The 18,455-nt window shown below is 47.7% G+C and overlaps 1 protein-coding gene across 6 annotated transcripts in view; it reads right to left on the bottom strand.

Moving 5' to 3' along the window:
• Window positions 1–273: 273 nt before the first annotated feature.
• Window positions 274–18,455, bottom strand: part of LOC133446576 (cytoplasmic protein NCK2-like) — a 47,497-nt gene continuing 29,315 nt past the window's right edge. For 5 of the 6 annotated variants that reach the window (XM_061724631.1, XM_061724635.1, XM_061724632.1 and 2 more), the window contains exons 2-4: window positions 15,545–15,786; window positions 2,404–3,170; window positions 274–621 (exon numbers count right to left, since the gene is read on the bottom strand). In XM_061724631.1, coding sequence (XP_061580615.1) covers window positions 427–621; window positions 2,404–3,170; window positions 15,545–15,770 — 1,188 coding nt within the window. In that variant the 5' untranslated portion in view covers window positions 15,771–15,786 and the 3' untranslated portion in view covers window positions 274–426. Of the gene's footprint in view, window positions 622–2,403; window positions 3,171–9,145; window positions 9,204–15,544; window positions 15,787–18,455 lie in introns of those variants that run through there. The other variant, XM_061724636.1, reaches the window with a different exon arrangement.

The raw sequence follows: 18,455 nt of genomic DNA, 5'->3' as shown, positions 1-18,455 counted from the left end.
TATGTTTCTCTATTTTTCTTATTTTTGTGAGGGGGGATATATATTGTTTTTCGGCACTACCTTGTTCTCTATAGCTGATATAACATGAATTACTCCTATGTGGGATGAATAAAGTTCTTATTTTTGCCATCTGAGAAAAAATTAAATATATTATATTTGGTGCCTAACTATTTCCCAAGTATATTAGTGCGTGTGTGAATGAATAAATGAGACGTAAAACGTACATTTCTTTGTAGAAAGGCGCTTTTTGAAAATAATTCCATTTACTTGTATTAGTTTACAGCGCAGTCTTGAACATCCAATATGGCGGCGACGTTGACGTATCGCAGCAGCTCCACGGGGCGTCTACGTATAGATGTCTATGGTGGGGGGGTGGGAGGGAGATCCAGTGTGGCTGCCGGGAGGCGGCGGGCGGGCGGCGCAGCGTCACAGCAGCGCCTTCACCAGGTACAGCTTCTCTCCGTGCTCGCTGGTGAAGATGGGAGCCTTCTTGTAGTGCTCCACCAGCTCGTCCATGGACTCGAACCGCCGCTGGCCGATGCAGTACACGCCCTCCGCCTGCTGCACCTTGAAGTGCTTGTTCTTGGCCGGCGCCTTCAGGGACACGGAGAAGTCGCTGGGCTGAGGAGGAAAGAGACGGAGAGACAGAAGAGACGGGCGTTAGACGCCGATCCTCCAGCAGGGGGCGGCAGGCGGCCGCTTCCCCGGCAGATCCAAACCCTCAAACCCTCAAACCCTCAACGTTACCCAGTACTGGAGTTGGGGGGGGGTGAGGGGGGATGGCATCCCCCCCTGAAATAAAAACGGTCCAGATCATCCCCCCCTGTAAAACTGCCATCCCTCCTTTCCATCCCTTATGTCATTTCATCAATGAATGTGGTTTTACTGCTATTTCAACATTTAGAGTCATCACCAGAAAAAAAACACCAGAAAAATAACTTATTTGACAATTTTCACCGATTTCAAGTACATTTTCACTTTCACCACAAATAAGTAGAAAAATCTGCCAGTGGTACAAGATTTATCTTCTCATTACAAGCAATAAAATCTTGTTCCACATGCAGATTTTTCTACTTATTTCAAGTGAAAATCTACTTGGAACAGGTGAAAATTGTTGTTTTTTCCAGTGATGAGTCTTGTTTTAAGTGTTTTTTAAGATTAAGATTTAAGATTTAAGATTTTTTTTACTAAAATGAGACATTTTAATTAGAAATGCACATACGTCACACCATATCAGGAAGCCGACAGCAAAAAGCTGTTTTAATTTTAGCTGTAGCGCTGTTAATATGCCACTTTATTAAGTTTTAATATTTTTTCAGGCGTAAAAGTAACCATTAAGATCCCCAACCTGGGCTCAGTTTATCCAAATAACGCCTGTTAAGAAATTTGATCCGAAAATTTCAGGATTAGAACTCGGGAGCTGATTTATGGGTCTGTGTTAAATCACGTAAATCGCGTAACCTACGCCGTAGGCTCTGCGTTGGTGTAACGCGGAACCATAAATCAGCCTTTATTCTGGCGAGGTTTGAAAAAGACTTTGCAACAACAGGCAAGCGAGTGATTATGTACATTCACTGAGTGAATATTATGAAAGTAGAATATATATTTCTCGCTAGAAATGTAATCAAAACGCATTTTTATGCAGAAACTAACTCAGAATATTGATTTTATTCACTAAAAAATAAGAAATGTCCGCCATGTTTTTTTTTTTGATTCAGTCCGCAAATGACGACGAAAAGCATTCTGGGAAATTTTTCTGGCCCTCGGTCATCTAAGGTGCATCGGAAAACCCTCGCTCTGTAGGGCCAGATTCATAATCACTACCCCTAGATATGTGCACTCCACCTATGTCAGGGGTCGGCAACCCGTGGCTCTAGAGCCACATGCGGCTCTTTAGCGCCACCCTAGTGGCTCCTGGAGCTTTTTCAAAAATGTTTGACCTTCTTTTCTTTTTTTTCTTCTCTTTTTTCTCTTATTCTTTTTTCCCTTTTTTCCTTTTTTTCTTCTTTTTTTCATTTTTCCTTTCCTTTTTAATCTCAATATTTCGACTTTTTTCTCGAAATTTAGACTTTTTTCTTTAAATTTTGACTTTTTTCTCGACATTTCGACTTTTTTCTCAAAATTTCGCTATTCGCCATTTGCCTTCATTCTAAGGCTGATACAAGACTTTTCATTTTTTGCTGCTCAAGACATCCGTTTTTTGTGTTTTTGGTCCAATATGGCTCTTTCAACATTTTGGGTTGCCGATCCCTGGTCTAGGTGAAAAGAGGAATTGGGACACCACTACCCTCACGGGAACGGGCAAAATTTAGGGGTAGTGATGAAAAGTAGGGCTAGGGGGAGTATTGGGACTGGGCCTTTAACTTTAGCAGAAGTAAACATCTGAATCCCCCCCCGACTCACCGACGACTCGCTGTCCCGGATGAGGAAGTCTCCCTCCTCCCCCCTCTCGTTGAGGACGCACTCGGCCTGGTGCCGGGTGATGTTTCCGTAGTACCAGTCCCTCCCGGCGAACCTGCCCGAGCGCGCCGGCGCCAGCGAGCGGCTCTGGGGGGGGCTGGAGCCGGCGGGGGGCGGGCCGGGCCGCTCGTCCAGCACCGCCACATAGTTCTTGGGCACCAGGCCCACGGCGCCCCGCTGGTCCCTGCAGCGCCACCACTCCGGGTCGTTCTCGGGCTTCTCCACCACCTCCATCACCTCGCCCTTGTCAAAGTTCAGCTCCTCGTCCGTCACCGAGCTGAAGGGGTAGAGCGTCTGCACCAGGTGCAGGACTCGCCCCCCCGCCCCGCGCCCGTTGGCCAGCGGGCTCCCCGGGGAGCCGCCCTGGTAGCCCGGCGAGGAGTCGCCGAGGTCACCCCGGTCCTCGGCGCCCCCGCACTCCTCCTGGACGTAGTTGGAGGGGAACCAGCCCGAGCCGCCAGCCTGCCTGCCACGCCACCAGCCGTCGCTGCACTTCTCCATCACCACCACCCGGGAGCCCTTGAGCAGGGTCAGCTCGTCCTCCCGCTCCGCCGTGTAGGCGAACTTCACCACGGCCGGGATGTTGAGATCGTAGATCCTCTCCGCGGCTCCTCCCCCTCCACCGCCACCGTTGGAAGGGTACTCGGCGTCCGAGCTCGGCGTCGGCGAAGCATCGCGAGCGCTCGTCTTCCTCTTGGTCTTCCCCAAACCTGCGAGTGGGGACAGGAACAAAACCGGTTACAAGGATGATTATTTACAATAAAACTGGCGTTGAGTCACCAGCGGGCGACAAACGTAGCGTCGAGTCACCAATGGACGACAAATGTGGCGTCGAGTCACCAACGGACGACAAACGTGGCTTAGAGTCACCAACGGACGACAAACGTGGAGTCGAGTCACCAACGGACGACAAACGTGGTGTCGAGTCACCAACGGACGACAAACGTGGAGTCGAGTCACCAACGGACGACAAACGTGGTGTCGAGTCACCAACGGACGACAAACATGGCGTCGAGTCACCAACGGACGATAAACGTGCCGTCGAGTCACCAACGGACGACAAACGTGGCGTCCAGTCACCAACGGACGACAAACGTGGCGTCGATTCACCAACGGACGACAAACGTGGTGTCGAGTCACCAACGGATGACAAACGTGGTGTCGAGTCACCAACGGACGATAAACGTGGCGTCGAGTCACCAACGGACGACAAACGTGGTGTCGAGTCACCAACGGACGATAAACGTGGCGTCGAGTCACCAACGGACGACAAACGTGGCATCGAGTCACCAACGGACGACAAACGTGGCATCGAGTCACCAACGGACGACAAACGTGGCGTCGAGTCACCAACGGACGACAAACGTGGCGTCGAGTCAACAACGGACGACAAACGTGGCGTTGAGTCACCAACGGACGACAAACGTGGCGTCGAGTCACCAACGGACGATAAACGTGCCGTCGAGTCACCAACGGACGACAAACGTGGCGTCGAGTCACCAACGGACGACAAACGTGGCATCGAGTCACCAACGGACGACAAACGTGGCGTCGAGTCACCAACGGACGACAAACGTGGCGTCGAGTCACCAACGGACGACAGACGTGGCGTCGAGTCACCAACGGACGACAAACGTGGCGTCGAGTCACCAACGGACGACAAACGTGGCGTCGAGTCACCAAGGGACGACAAACGTGGCGTCGAGTCACCAAGGGACGACAAACGTGGCGTCGAGTCACAAACGGACGACAAACGTGGCGTCGAGTCACCAACGGACGACAAACGTGGCGTCGAGTCACCAACGGACGACAAACGTGGCGTCGAGTCACCAACGGACGACAAACGTGGCGTCGAGTCACCAACGGACGACAAACGTGGCGTCGAGTCACCAACGGACGACAAACGTGGCGTCGAGTCACCAACGGATGACAAACGTGGCGTCGAGTCACCAACGGACGACAAACGTGGCATCGAGTCACCAACGGACGACAAACGTGGCGTTGAGTCACCAACGGACGACAAACGTGGCGTCGAGTCGCCAACGGACGACAAACGTGGCTTGGAGTCACCAACGGACGATAAACGTGGCGTCGAGTCACCAACGGACGACATACGTGGCGTCGAGTCAACAACAGACGACAAACGTGGCGTCGAGTCAACAACGGACGACAAACGTGGCGTCGAGTCACCAACGGACGACATACGTGGCGTCGAGTCACCAACGGACGATAAACGTGGCGTCGAGTCACCAACGGACGACAAACGTGGCGTCGAGTCACCAACGGACGACAAACGTGGCGTCGAGTCACCAACGGACGACAAACGTGGCGTCGAGTCAACAACGGACGATAAACGTGGCGTCGAGTCACCAACGGACGACAAACGTGGCGTCGAGTCACCAACGGACGACATACGTGGCGTCGAGTCACCAACGGACGATAAACGTGGCGTCGAGTCACCAACGGACGACATACGTGGCGTCGAGTCACCAACGGACGACAAATGTGGCGTCGAGTCACCAACGGACGACAAACGTGGCGTCGAGTCACCAACGGACGACAGACGTGGCGTCGGATCATTAGCAGAAAATAAATTTGGTTTTGAGTCACCAACGGACGACAAACGTGGCGTCGAGTCACCAACGGACGACAAATGTGGCGTCGAGTCACCAACGGACGACAAACGTGGCGTCGAGTCACCAACGGACGACATACGTGGCGTCGAGTCACCAACGGACGATAAACGTGGCGTCGAGTCACCAACGGACGACAAACGTGGCGTCGAGTCACCAACGGACGACAAACGTGGCGTCGAGTCACCAACGGACGATAAACGTGGCGTCGAGTCAACAACGGACGATAAACGTGGCGTCGAGTCACCAACGGACGACAAACGTGGCGTCGAGTCACCAACGGACGATAAACGTGGCGTCGAGTCACCAACGGACGACAAACGTGGTGTCGAGTCACCAACGGACGATAAACGTGGTGTCGAGTCACCAACGGACGATAAACGTGGCGTCGAGTCACCAACGGACGACAGACGTGGCGTCTAGTCACCAACGGACGATAAACGTGGTGTCGAGTCACCAACGGACGACAAACGTGGCGTCGAGTCACCAACGGACGATAAACGTGGTGTCGAGTCACCAACGGACGATAAAAGTGGCGTCGAGTCACCAACGGACGACAAACGTGGCGTGGGATCATTAACAGAAAATAAACGTGGTTTTGAGTCACCAGCGGACGATAAATGCGATGTTGAGTCACTAGCAGAAAATAAACGTGGCATCGAGTTAACAACAACCGATAAACGTGGTGTCAAATCACCAATGGACGATAAACATTTGTCTATTGCTCACTTGTTGTTTTCGGAACGATTAACTCCTCACTTGGTTATTTTTTAAAAGGTTCATTTTCTCGCGTAGAGTCACCAACGGACGACAAACGTGGCGTCGAGTCACCAACGACCGATAAACGTAGCATCGAGTCTCCAACGGACGACAAACGTGGCGTCGAGTCACCAACGGACGACAAACGTAGCGTCGAGTCACCAACGGACGACAAACGTAGCGTCGAGCCTCCAACGGACGACAAACGTGGCGTCGAGTCACCAACGGACGACAAACGTGGCGTCGAGTCACCAACGGACGACAAACGTGGCGTCGAGTCACCAACGGACGACAAACGTGGCGTCGAGTCACCAACGACCGATAAACTTAGCGTCGAGTCACCAACGGACGACAAACGTGGCATCGAGTCACCAACGGACGACAAACGTGGCGTCGAGTCACCAACGGACGACAAACGTGGCGTCGAGTCACCAACGGACGATAAACGTGGCGTCGAGTCACCAACGACCGATAAACGTAGCATCGAGTCTCCAACGGACGACAAACGTGGCGTCGAGTCACCAACGGACGACAAACGTAGCGTCGAGTCACCAACGGACGACAAACGTAGCGTCGAGCCTCCAACGGACGACAAACGTGGCGTCGAGTCACCAACGGACGACAAACGTGGCGTCGAGTCACCAACGGACGACAAACGTGGCGTCGAGTCACCAACGACCGATAAACTTAGCGTCGAGTCACCAACGGACGACAAACGTGGCATCGAGTCACCAACGGACGACAAACGTGGCGTCGAGTCACCAACGGACGACAAACGTGGCGTCGAGTCACCAACGGACGATAAACGTGGCGTCGAGTCACCAACGGACGACAAACGTGGCGCCGAGTCACCAACGGACGACAAACGTGGCGTCGGATCATTAGCAGAAAATAAACGTGGTTTTGAGTCACCAGCGGACGATAAACGCGATGTCGAGTCATTAGCAGAAAACAAACGTGGCATAGAGTTAACAACAACCGATAAACGTGGCGTTAAATCACCAATGGACGATAAACGTTTGTTTATTGCTCACTTGTTGTTTTCGGAACGATTAACTCCTCACTTGGTTATTTTTTAAAGGTTATTTTTCTCATATTTCCATCTGGCTTCTTCACAAGTTGCTCATTAAGATTCTGTTCAGCAGCTTTAGTCTTTCTAGGGAAACTTTAGATGCATTTTGAGACCCAGCTGAGATCACAGATGGAGACTTTTTACTTTTCATATTTTTATTCTCAGCTAAAACTCTTTATATTGGGGTTTTTCATGTTTAGAGAAAAAAGATTAGGTATTATTTCCACACACCAACTTCCCAACTTTCAAGTCGACGCAAGAGAAGCCGTGAGTTGATGAATCGGTGATGAACCTCAGTGGGGAAGGAAATGTCTGTAGTCCCGGCAGCAGGACCGACGGGGGGGACTGGTCCATTTCCACTGGGGAGGCTGATAATGACAGAGGTCTCCGGGATCAAAGCCGGCCCCGTCTCACCTGCGTCTCACGTCTCCTTCATGTCCCTCACAGACGGTCTTTAGACGTGTTTGTGCTCCTCCCCGGGAGCTTGGGCTCCTCTTATCATCGTTATTATTGTTAATAACTACACCCCGGTTCCGTGACGGCTGGGCCTGCTGGGTCGCCACCTGCTCAGGTGAGCTGCTAGCGAGCTGCTAATGACGGGGGGACGGGGTTTCTGGGCGGCTGCTCGTCTCCGGGACAGCGAGGTGTCACCGCTGAGCGGAGCGTCTACACTGCTGGGAACATTTCTGGGTTCAGAGAGAGTAGCATGAGAGGGACGAGGGGGGGGTTGTTCCCCTGGCAGCTGTTTCCCCCAAACACACCAGAGGCAGAAACACAGAGGACGAGGAGGAAGAGGACGATGAGGCAGGAATAACAAGCAGACTGGATGTGTGGATGGAGCGTATCTGCAATCTGCACGTGTGTATATATATATATATATATATATATATATATATATATATATATATATATATATATATATATATATATATATATATATATATATTAAGGCTGGGACTTTAGCGCATTAATTACAGAAAAAAATCGCGCTAGAAAAAAATAGCGCATTTTAATCGCATTAGTTTTTTCCCCTTGGAACATTTCTCACGGGACGACTTTCACACGGACGGCGCAGCAAACAACCAGACCCCTTGAGAGAGAGGCTGCGTCCGAAATCGCATACTTCCACCCTAATGATATTTACTGATATTTACTCAAAAGTGTGCCGAGCTTAAGTATACTTTTTAGTATATACTTTTTAGTATGGCATTTCGGACGCACCGAGAGTTATGACACTTACGTGGACTCCCGCGTTTTACAACTCTCTCTCTCAGGGTTCTGCAACCAACGTGCATTAGTGTTACAGCGAAGTGCGGCAGTCGTCATAACACAAGCTAAGTTGTTACCACACACGTTAAAGATGAATGAAGTCGCAGACGAAAAGGGTCTCGTTGGTCCCGTGGATGGGAAATTTTGTTTTAAAAAACGGATGGATGGAAGCGTGCTCTGTTTTCTAATGTGTTTCCATGTTCTGGAATGTACTTGAAACAGTTGAAAGTATTTTGTTATATTTAAGTGTTTACAGAAGGTCCTTGACTATAGGCTACCTGTCTCATTCAATGTGCATATTGCATATATTTAATTTACTGCACTTTATAGCAAATTGCACTGATTTGTTCTTGGTGAAGCACCACATTGATAAAAATAAACTGTTTCATTAATTGAACATATGTTTTCACTAGTCAATCATTCACTCGTATACAAAAATCCATTTGAAACAAAACCAAAAAAAGGAAATCTCATTGTTCTCAGGTCTAAAATTGATCAAGCGATCAAATTGCGATTAATTAATTACAAAGGCTGTAATTAATTCGATACATTTTTTTTAATTGGGTCCCAGCCCTAATATATAATATATACAGTTGTATGAAAAAGTTTGGGCACCCCTGATCATTTTCAAGATTTTCCTTTATAAATCATTGGTTGTTGGGATCAGCAATTTCAGTTAAATATATCATATGGCAGACAAACACAGTGCTATTTGAGAAGTGAAATGAAGTTTATAGGATTTACAGAAAGTGTGCAATAATTACTTAAACAAAAGTAGACAGGTGCATACATTTAGGCACCCTTGTTGTTTTATTGATTTGAATACATTTAGCATTAATTATTGATGATTATTAACAGTTGTTTGTTCAGTTCATTGACCCCTCACCTACATGCACAGGTGAAGCAAATCATGACAAAGGGTATTTAAGGCGGCCTGTTGTAAGTTGTTCACCTCTTTGCATCTTGTTTGAAGAGTAGCAACAGGGGAGCCCCAAAACAACTCAAATGACCTGAAAACAAAGATTGTTCAACATCATGGTTTAGGGGAAGGATACAAAAAGCTAGCTCAGAGATTTCAGCTGTCAGTTTCCACTGTGAGGAACATAGTGAGGAAATGGAAGACCACAGGCACAGTTCTAGTTAAAGCCCGGAGTGGCAGGCCAAGAAAGATCTCAGATAGGCAGAGGCGAAGGATGGTGAGAACAGTCCAAGTCAACCCACAGACCAGCTCCAAAGACCTACAACATGATCTTCACTGTGCATCGTTCAACTATTCAGCGCACTTTGCACAAGGAGATGCTGTATGGGAAGAGTAATGCGGCGGAAGCCTTTTCTGCGCACACGCCACAAACAGAATCGCTTGAGGTATTATTATTATTATTATTATTATTATTATTATTATTATATTAGTGATGCACCGAAATGAAAAAACACCGACGCAGAGCCTACGGCGTAGGTTACGCGGCGACGCACACCGTACGGCGTAGGCTCTGTGTCGATTTAACGCGGAAGAGCTGCGCGCTCGGCCACGTGGACGTGCCACAGCTGCAGCTCGTCAGCTCATCTATGGAGAAGTTAAAGAGCATCTACCGCTAGATTCTCCAGGGGACTACCAGTCTACCACTAACTTCTCCTTTCATCAAAGCAGGGAAGAGAATCAGGCCAGAATAGATGAATGTCACCGAGCAGTGACTAAGTTTGTGGTGTTGAACATGTTACTGGACATTCTTTTGTAATTGCCACAAAATAATTTGTTGTGTTTAGTCAATTTCTACAGAAGAATATTTATTTCATTGTATTATTATTATTTTATATTAAATACATATTTATATTACTAATAATTTTGTGGGGAGCCCCTGGCACCACGAGGAGCCCAAGGCTGGCGGCGTCTTAAGACCTCACTTGTATTTTTTTGTTCAAAGATATAAAACAAAGTTGATACTAAAATTGTTTGTTCTCCTTTTTTCCAAATGAGAATTGATAAAGAATCGAATCTTTAAGCAGAATCAAAAATGGAATCAGAATCGTAAAAATCTTATCAATTCCCATCCCTAGTGCTGACCTGGTTACAGCGACAGGTGAACGAGCCTCAAACCCCCCGGGACATGAAACTGGGCCACAAACCAGCAGGAAGTCATTTATAGTTAAAGCTCCGTCAACACGATGTTGATGACTCAACAACACTCGGAGCCACCAGACGTGAAAAAGCTGGAGATAAAGGTAATTACCCAGCAGCCACCTGGGCCGTAATGTGGGGTGATGAATAATCACGCTCTCAGCCAATCAGATTCTCCGTTGGAGAGTGTGAGTCATTGGCCCCTGACCTCACCTACAGCTCATCGCCTCGTCACCACGAGTCCTCGCCATCGGATTCACTCGGGCTTTTAGCCCCAGAGGGAAGGAAGCTGCCAGGAACCAGAACCAGAACTGGCCGTAATGTGGTGGTCGATATTTAATTGGGTCGAGGGGCGTGAAGGTAAATCCATCATCCCGGTGAAAGCTACGCTGATCAAACTACCGATCGCAGTGAGCAGAGATCTGGGGTGACGGGGGGGGAGTAATCATCCTCTCAGCCAATCAGAGTCTCCGTCTGAGAGTGAGTGGGTCCATTAGCCCCCGACCTCACCTACCGCTCATCATGATGCTCCGTCTGACCCACATCCAGCTGCCCCGAGGGCCGGAACCAAACCAGAGACCCCAACGTTTATCAACTAAATCATCCATCCCCATCCCCCATCTCATCCCTCTCTCTCTCCTCCCTCTCTCTCCTCAATTCAATTCAATTTTATTTATATAGCGTCTAATACAACAAAAGTTGTCTCCAGACGCTTTCCAGAAACCCAGAACATAAACATAATCCCCCGAGTAATTATTATATAAACAATGGCAGGTAAAAACTCCCCTAGTGGGAGAAAAGCCTTAAGCCAAACAGTGGCAAGAAAAACTCCCCTTTAGGAGGGAAGAAACCTGGACCAGGACCTGGATCATAAGGGGGGACCCTCCTGCCGAGGGCCAGACTGGGGGTCGGGGACATCAACAGCACAGCAGGCAGGTGGAAGCAGCAACGGGATGACCAGGGGTGGGGACCGCAGGCAGGTGGAAGCAGCAGTGGGATGACCGGGGGTGGGGACCAGAGTGCGAAATACAGTGGGATTCGGGGGGGGGGGGGGGGTCGGACCCCCCCGATTAACCCTTGAGCCCCCCTGAAGGAGTCAAACGCCAAATTTAGGGGGGGTCTAAGCGGAAGTGGAAGTTTACACGGAGCAAAAACGGAGGCGTTTTCATGCGTTTTGGCCATTCGTTTACACGAAAACGAAGCTCAAAGTCACCAAAAACGATCATTTCTGAAAACTCCGGCCAAAGTGGAGATTTTCAAAAACTCCGTTTTCACGTTTGCGTCTAAACAGAGGAAAACGGAGATTTAGGCTTCAGAACGTCACATTATGCAACAGAAACGTCACCAGCGTCATGTGTGCGACCTGTGTTTACAATTAGTTTGGCGACCGTCAATATTTTCTTGTATTTTACCTGTTTCATATTCTAAAGTCACACTTAAAAGTAACTCCACTTCTCTGTCACTCCAAACGAAAGACTCTCGTTCCGTCTTGGAAGTCAAGCCTGAATTATAGTCCCGCGTTAAATCGATGCAGAGCCTACGCCGTAAGCTCTGCGTTGGTGTAACGCGGAACCATAAATCAGCCTTAACTGGAAGTTACACGTGTCATTTGTTGATGTTTTTCCAGGATTCTGATTGGCTGGCATGACGTTAACAGTGTTTTTATGCGGATTTGTGTGAACAAAGAGATTTTGAAAACGATCTTGTGTAAACGATGGAATTTTTCAAAACGTAGAGGGGGAAATATCCGTTTTTGTAAATACCCGGCTATGTGTAAACGGGGCCTCAGAGTGTGTCACTTGCACACTTTGGGTTCACATCAAAAAAGGTGTCAGTGGCAGCAGGGATGAGGAGAGAGACGATGTCACAACAGAGTCCAGTTCCTCTCCCCCCTCTGGTGAAGGAAGGTAAGTCGAGGCTGAGTGCTCCGGGGCAGATGCTACTGCGCCGCCCGCTGCTAGCAGTGATTTGCTTTAACTTAAGGTAAGAGGCCAGCCTGCTCAATATGGCCTGAACCCACCTGAGAGCTAATGTTTTTTTTTATTTTTGTTATTATTATATTGCGTTATGGCCTGTTATGAGTGTGATTTATGTGTAAGCTGCGTGAACCCACCTGTTGAGAGCCATCATGTTTTTTTTTTTTTTATTATTTTGCGTGATGAACTGTTATGAGTGGAATTTGTGAATGTGTTCACACAGCTGTGTTAAAACATAATTTCCTGGATGGTTACATAACGTTAAATAATCAGTCATCATTGTGCAGGCTGAGGATCTGTTTAAGTGCACTGATTGCACGTCTCCGATAGTGGCATTTGTTGTTATTACTGTTATTTGAATGCACAATTCCTTTTCATTGTATTTTTTTATTTATCTAAAAAAATACATTAGCCTATTTTATTAGTTTATTCGTTTCTGCAATGCACTGGTCATGCGCCAGTGTCCTACACCTGGCATTTATTCATTTATTCACATGTCTTTTATTTATTTTTATTTATTTATTTAATTATCAGATTTAATTTGTAAATAACATTCTGCATCGTAATGCACAATTTTGCCTCCTGTTAGTAAATTAACGTGCATCTAAAATGGTTAAAAGTGTGCGTGTATTTGTCATAGGCTATAGTAGGCTGATTGTATTGGTTTATTGCATAGGGCCACACTGTTTAAAAAACAAAAAAAACAAAAAAAAACACGAGTTAGGGACCCCCCCGAATATGGATGGGTATTTCGCACACTGGTGGGGAACGCAGGCCAGCATGCAGCTCCCGAAGCTCCGGCCCAGTCATCAAGCCCCAGGTTAGGTTCAGGGTCGGGGAAAGGTTGAGAAGGGGCAGGGCCAGGGAGAGGAGTCTTGACGGACTAATCTCTCCCCCGCCTGACCGGGCCGTTACCCTGACCGGGCTGTTACCCTGACCGGGCCGTTACCCTGCCCCCCTCACTCCCACGCTGCAGGATCCAGTGTTGTGCATTCAGAGATGCCTGTCCTCCCTGTCATCCTTTTCATCCCTCTCCTCCTTCTCTCCTCCTTCACATCTCTCTCATCCCTCTTCTCCTTCTCTTCCCTCTCATCCCTTACATCATCTCCTCTCTCTCCTCCCTCACATCCTTCTCATCCCTCCCCTCTCTCTCCTCCTTGTCATCCCTTTCATCTCTCTCCTCCCTCCCCTCCTTCTCTTCCCTCTCCTCCCTTACATCCCTCTCTCCTCCCTCACATCCCTCTTTCCTTCCCATCATCCCTCTCCTCCCTCTCCTCTTTTTCTCTCTCCTCTTCCTCCCTTTCGTCTCTCTCCTCCCTCACATCTCTCTCATCCCTCTCATCCCTTACATCCCTCTCTGTCCTCCCTCTCTCTCATCCCTCTCTCCTCCCTCTCGTCTTTCACATTCCTCTCCTTTCTCTCCTCCCTCTCCTCATTTTCCCTCTCCTCCTCTTCCCTCTCCTCCCTCTCCTCCCTTACATCCTTCTCTCTCCTCCATCACATGTCTTTCCTCCCTCACATCATCTCCTCTCGCTCATCCCTCACATCCCTCTTTCCTCCCTCTCATCCCTCTCGTCTCTCACATCTCTCTCCTCCCTCTCCTCTTCCTCCCTTTCGTCTCTCTCCTCCCTCACCCCCACCTTCTCTCTCTCCTCCTTTACATCCCTCTCATCCCTCATCCTCCTCCTCTCTCTCATCCCTCTCTTCTCTCTCATCCTCCCTCCCTCGGCTCTACACCCGACTCCCTCTTTGGGCCACGCGGTTACTATTTTTATTAAAACTTCATCTTCATTCTCTCTTGTCAGATTTTTTTCTCCTCCAACATTTTTTAGTCTCTCTTTCCGTCCGAAAACCTTCTGACAGAAATCTGGTGAAAGAACTGAAACAAATAAGGAGACGGTCGGCGGGAGACGAGCTCCGTGTTCTGAAAGCACCAAAGAGCAAATGTAAAGTATAAAAACATCTTAACACAGCGACGGCAGATAATTGTGTTGGGAGAAGGTTAAATCCAGCGCTTTCTGAACGCTGAAAGCTCTGATGACGCGCACCAGGGAGCACCACTTAAAACCAGGCTAATGGGAAGAATAAATGTGTGAGGGGACGAGATATTCTCTCAGGATTCACAACTCTCTCGTCTAAGACTCAGAACGGATTCTTTACTTTGAAAAATCCACATTTTTAATTGTTTGATCTGTTCAGTGAAGCTGAGGTGAGACACGGAAACGCTGCATCGCCTCCTCGTCGTCGTTGTGGTGATGAAGCCTGAGGTTCCTCGGCTGGTTTTAGCTGACGGAAAAATACTAAACTAAAAGTTTAGGAAGCCTCGGTTAGCTGTTGGAGCAGAACTGGATGCTTTATTTAAGGCTTGTGTTGTCTTTGGGTCAAAATGACCCAATTCGTCTATCCTTTCCTCCTGCCATGCTCTCTCCTTCCTTCTCCCTTCCTTCTTTCCTTCCTTCCTTCTTTACTCCTTTCCTTCTTTCTTTTCTTCCTTCCTTCCTTCCTTCCTTCCTTCCTTCCTTCCTTCCTTCCTTCCTTCCTTCCTTCCTTCCTTCCTTCCTTCCTTCCTTCCTTCCTTCCTTCCTTCCTTCCTTCCTTCCTTCCTTCCTTCCTTCCTTCCTTCCTTCCTTCCTTCCTTCCTTCCTTCCTTCCTTCCTTCCTTCCTTCCTTCCTTCCTTCCCTTTTCCTCAACATTTTGACTTTTTTCTCGACATTTCCATTTTTTTCTCGACATTTTGACTTTTTTTCTCAAGATTGTACTTCAACTTTAATCTTGACATTTAGACTTTTTTCTCAACATTTAGACTTTTTTCTCGACATTTTGACTTTTTTTCTCAAGATTGTATTTCAACATTAATCTCGACATTTTTACTTTTTACTCGAAGTGCATATGAAAAAAACATCTTCCCCCAGTTATAGCTAATATAGAAACATGCAGCATGTGTTGTCTTCATTCTAAGGCTGATACAAGACTTTTCATTTTTTGCGGCTCCAGACATATTTGTTTTTTGTGTTTTTGGTCCAATATGGCTCTTTCAACATTTTGGGTTGCCGACCCCTGGTCTAACCTAAATAAATCTAATAAATAAACTAATAAATCTGCAGCAGACTCGAAGCCACGCTTCCGAAGCGCCTGGAGACGCTCTCAGAAGAAGAAAAACACTTTTCTGAGGATCCACTCGTCTGATCTCCGTCAGCAGGGACAACAAAGTATTAAAACAAAGGAAAAGCAGTAAATGAACCTCGTGAAACTCCTCACCCAAGGTGTCTTTGATGTTCTTGACCAGCGAGCCCTTCTTCAGACTGTTCTTGCGCTCCACGTAGTTGGACGGCACGTAGCCCGTCTGGTTGGCGGCGTTGCGGACGCGCCACCACGTCTTGGAGTCGTCCAGGAGGAAGAGACGCTCGTTCTTACGGATGTCAAGTTCCTGGTCCTGCTGGGCCGTGTAGTCCCACTTGGCTACAACAATCACCTCCTCCGTCATCTTTCATGGAGTCCCCCTGCAGAGGAGGAGGAAGAAAGGAGGGATGAGTGGAGGAAGAGAGTCAAGACCACCTAAATCTAGACCAAGACCAGAGAGTATCAAGACCAGGACTAGTTCAGGACTAATCCAAAATGCAGCAGCCCGAGTGCTGACAGGAATTAGCAGGAGAGACCACGGGTGCGTCCCAATACTCCCCCTCGCCCTCCTTTTCTTCCCTAACCCTAACTTTTGCGCGTTCCCGTGAAGGTAGTGGTGTCCCAATTCCTCTTTTCACCTAGGGGGAGGGGGCATAACGAGGGCTAGGGGCTGAGAATAGCCCCTTCAAATCGAGGGATTTCAGATGCTGACTTGGCGAGCGAGGGGGTATGAAAAAAAGAGGCTCTGCGTCGATTTGACTCGCCGACCGAAGGCAAACAGGCAGACTGGTCTCAGAGAAATAGAGAGAAATAATCCTGTGACTCGTCAGATTTGTTTTGGATGTTTCTGATATAATAGTCTTCAGAAACCACAAAGTAATCCAGCTGTTATCTGGGTAATTTACACACTTTCAGATAAAGTTGCGGAAGATCACGCCAGAATAAAGGGATTTATGGTTCCGCGTTACACCAACGCAGATCCTACGGCGGAGGTTACGCAACCTACGCCGTAGGATCTGCGTCGATTTAACGCGGACCCAAGCTCCGGACCCGGCAGACAGAAATCTCTAAATTTCGGAGCAAATTTCTTAACAGACGTAGCTACAACTGTTAGATTTCATCTATTAAACCAACATATTCCTAAATGATTTATTTCAGCCGGTGTGATTCTCAACAGAGCTGCGTCCCGGGAGAGAGTGTCTCTCCCGGGGCTGACGGAGCAGCCTGACCCGGCGGAAACGTCTCTTCTCGGGCTGTGAGCTGAGGCTGCTCCCCGGGGCCGGCGGCTCTTCTCATCTCCGAAAACATCGGGTCAAATTTCTTAACAGGCGTTATTTGGATAAACTGAGCCCCGGTTGGGGATCTTAAGGTTACCATTATACCTGAAAAAATATTAAAACTTAATAAAGTGCCATATTAACAGCGCTACAGCTGAAATTAAAACAGCTTTTGGCTCTCAGCTTCCTGATCAGGGAAGGGATGAAAACGAGGGGTAGGGGGAGAATTGGGACAGGCACCTGGGCCAAGTGCCCTAGATCTCAAGTGCCCTAAAATCTCCCCCTTCTTTTTTAGGGCTTAGGGAAGAAAAGAAGTGCGAGTGGAGAAAAGAAGGGCGAGTGAAGGAGAATTGGGATTGGGCCCACGTCTCTCCAGTGTTAGTGTCGCTCCATTGGCTACCCGTAAAATTCAGAATCCAATTTAAAATGTTATTACTTGCGTATAAAGCCCAAAACGGTTTAGCTCTGCATTATTTGCAAGACCTGATAGTGCCTTATGTTCCTGGCAGAGCTCTCCGTTCTCGGAGTGCAGGTTTACTCGTAGTTCCTAGAGTATCCAAATGTAGATTTAGAGGGCGGGCGTTCTGCTATCAGGCACCATTACTTTGGAACCAACTTCCAATCTGGGTTAAGGAGGCTGACACCACCCCCACCTTTAAAACTAAACTTAAAACATTTCTGTTTAGTAAAGCCTATAGTTAGTGTTTAGTAAACCTCTAGCTGGTGTTGGTAAATCTCTAGGTAGTGTAAACTCTAGTGTGTTAGAGTCGCTCCTGTAGTTTCTTGTGCTGGCCCCCCCCTTTTCTTCTCTTTTGTACATGGTGCAGCATCCTCTGCCGGTGGCGAAGAGCATCTCTGAATGCACAACACCGGATCCTGCAGCGTGGGAGTGAGAGGGGGAGGATAACGGCCCGGGCAGGCGGGGGAGAGGTTTGTCCGTCAAGACTCCTCTCCCTGGCCCTGCCCCTTCTCAACCTTTCATCATTACAACTTTTGGTGTTTTTTTGTTTATGCCCAAAAAAGGGATGTTTTGTTGGACATGAGAATAACTTGTGCCATGTTTTTGCCTTTAAATATGTTTAAAGGTATGAAAACATTAAAGCTTTCAGTTATAATTGCATAAATTGTCTATATTTCATTACTTTATATACTGTCTTGGGGTTAGATTAGCATAAAATGCTCAAAAGCAAATTTTCAAAAATTAAAAAACCGAAATAGACCGAAAATGGCAAAAATTAAAACGGAATGTGGGAAAAAATAAAACCGATTTCATCCGTCTCTGTTTCCTCCCTGGATCTGTTTGATAATTCTGACCCACGATGTTTCTGAAAGCAGTTCTATCAGCATTCTGGGAGCTGATTGGTCCTTACAGCATCATTAGCTGCAATACTTGCTGTTGAATCTCAATATAATACTAATATTAATATGTTGCAGAACTATAGTCATATCATTCATGCAACAGCTCAAAAAACAGTTTTAATAACACTAACCCAAATCAATATCGGAATCGAATCGGATCAAATCTTGATAATCGATTCTGAATCTTAAGAATCGGAATCGAATCTTGACATTTGAATCATCATTCGATCCCCAGCCCTAATTTCTACACTATTGGAGGATTGACTCCAGTGCTTTTAAGGATTTACACGACTACTAACTAGTCCCAAAGTCGTCTAACAGAATAACCAGCCTGCTTAATCAATCACAACGATATGCAAATATTATCCATATATTTATTTGTAGCACGGCGAGTGCCACGGGGCCCGACCGAC

This window comes from Cololabis saira, chromosome 6 (assembly GCF_033807715.1).
Source record: "Cololabis saira isolate AMF1-May2022 chromosome 6, fColSai1.1, whole genome shotgun sequence".
NCBI lineage: Eukaryota > Metazoa > Chordata > Actinopteri > Beloniformes > Belonidae > Cololabis > Cololabis saira.
Note: the sequence above shows the minus strand (reverse complement) of the source record. Positions and strands in the feature narration are given on the sequence as shown.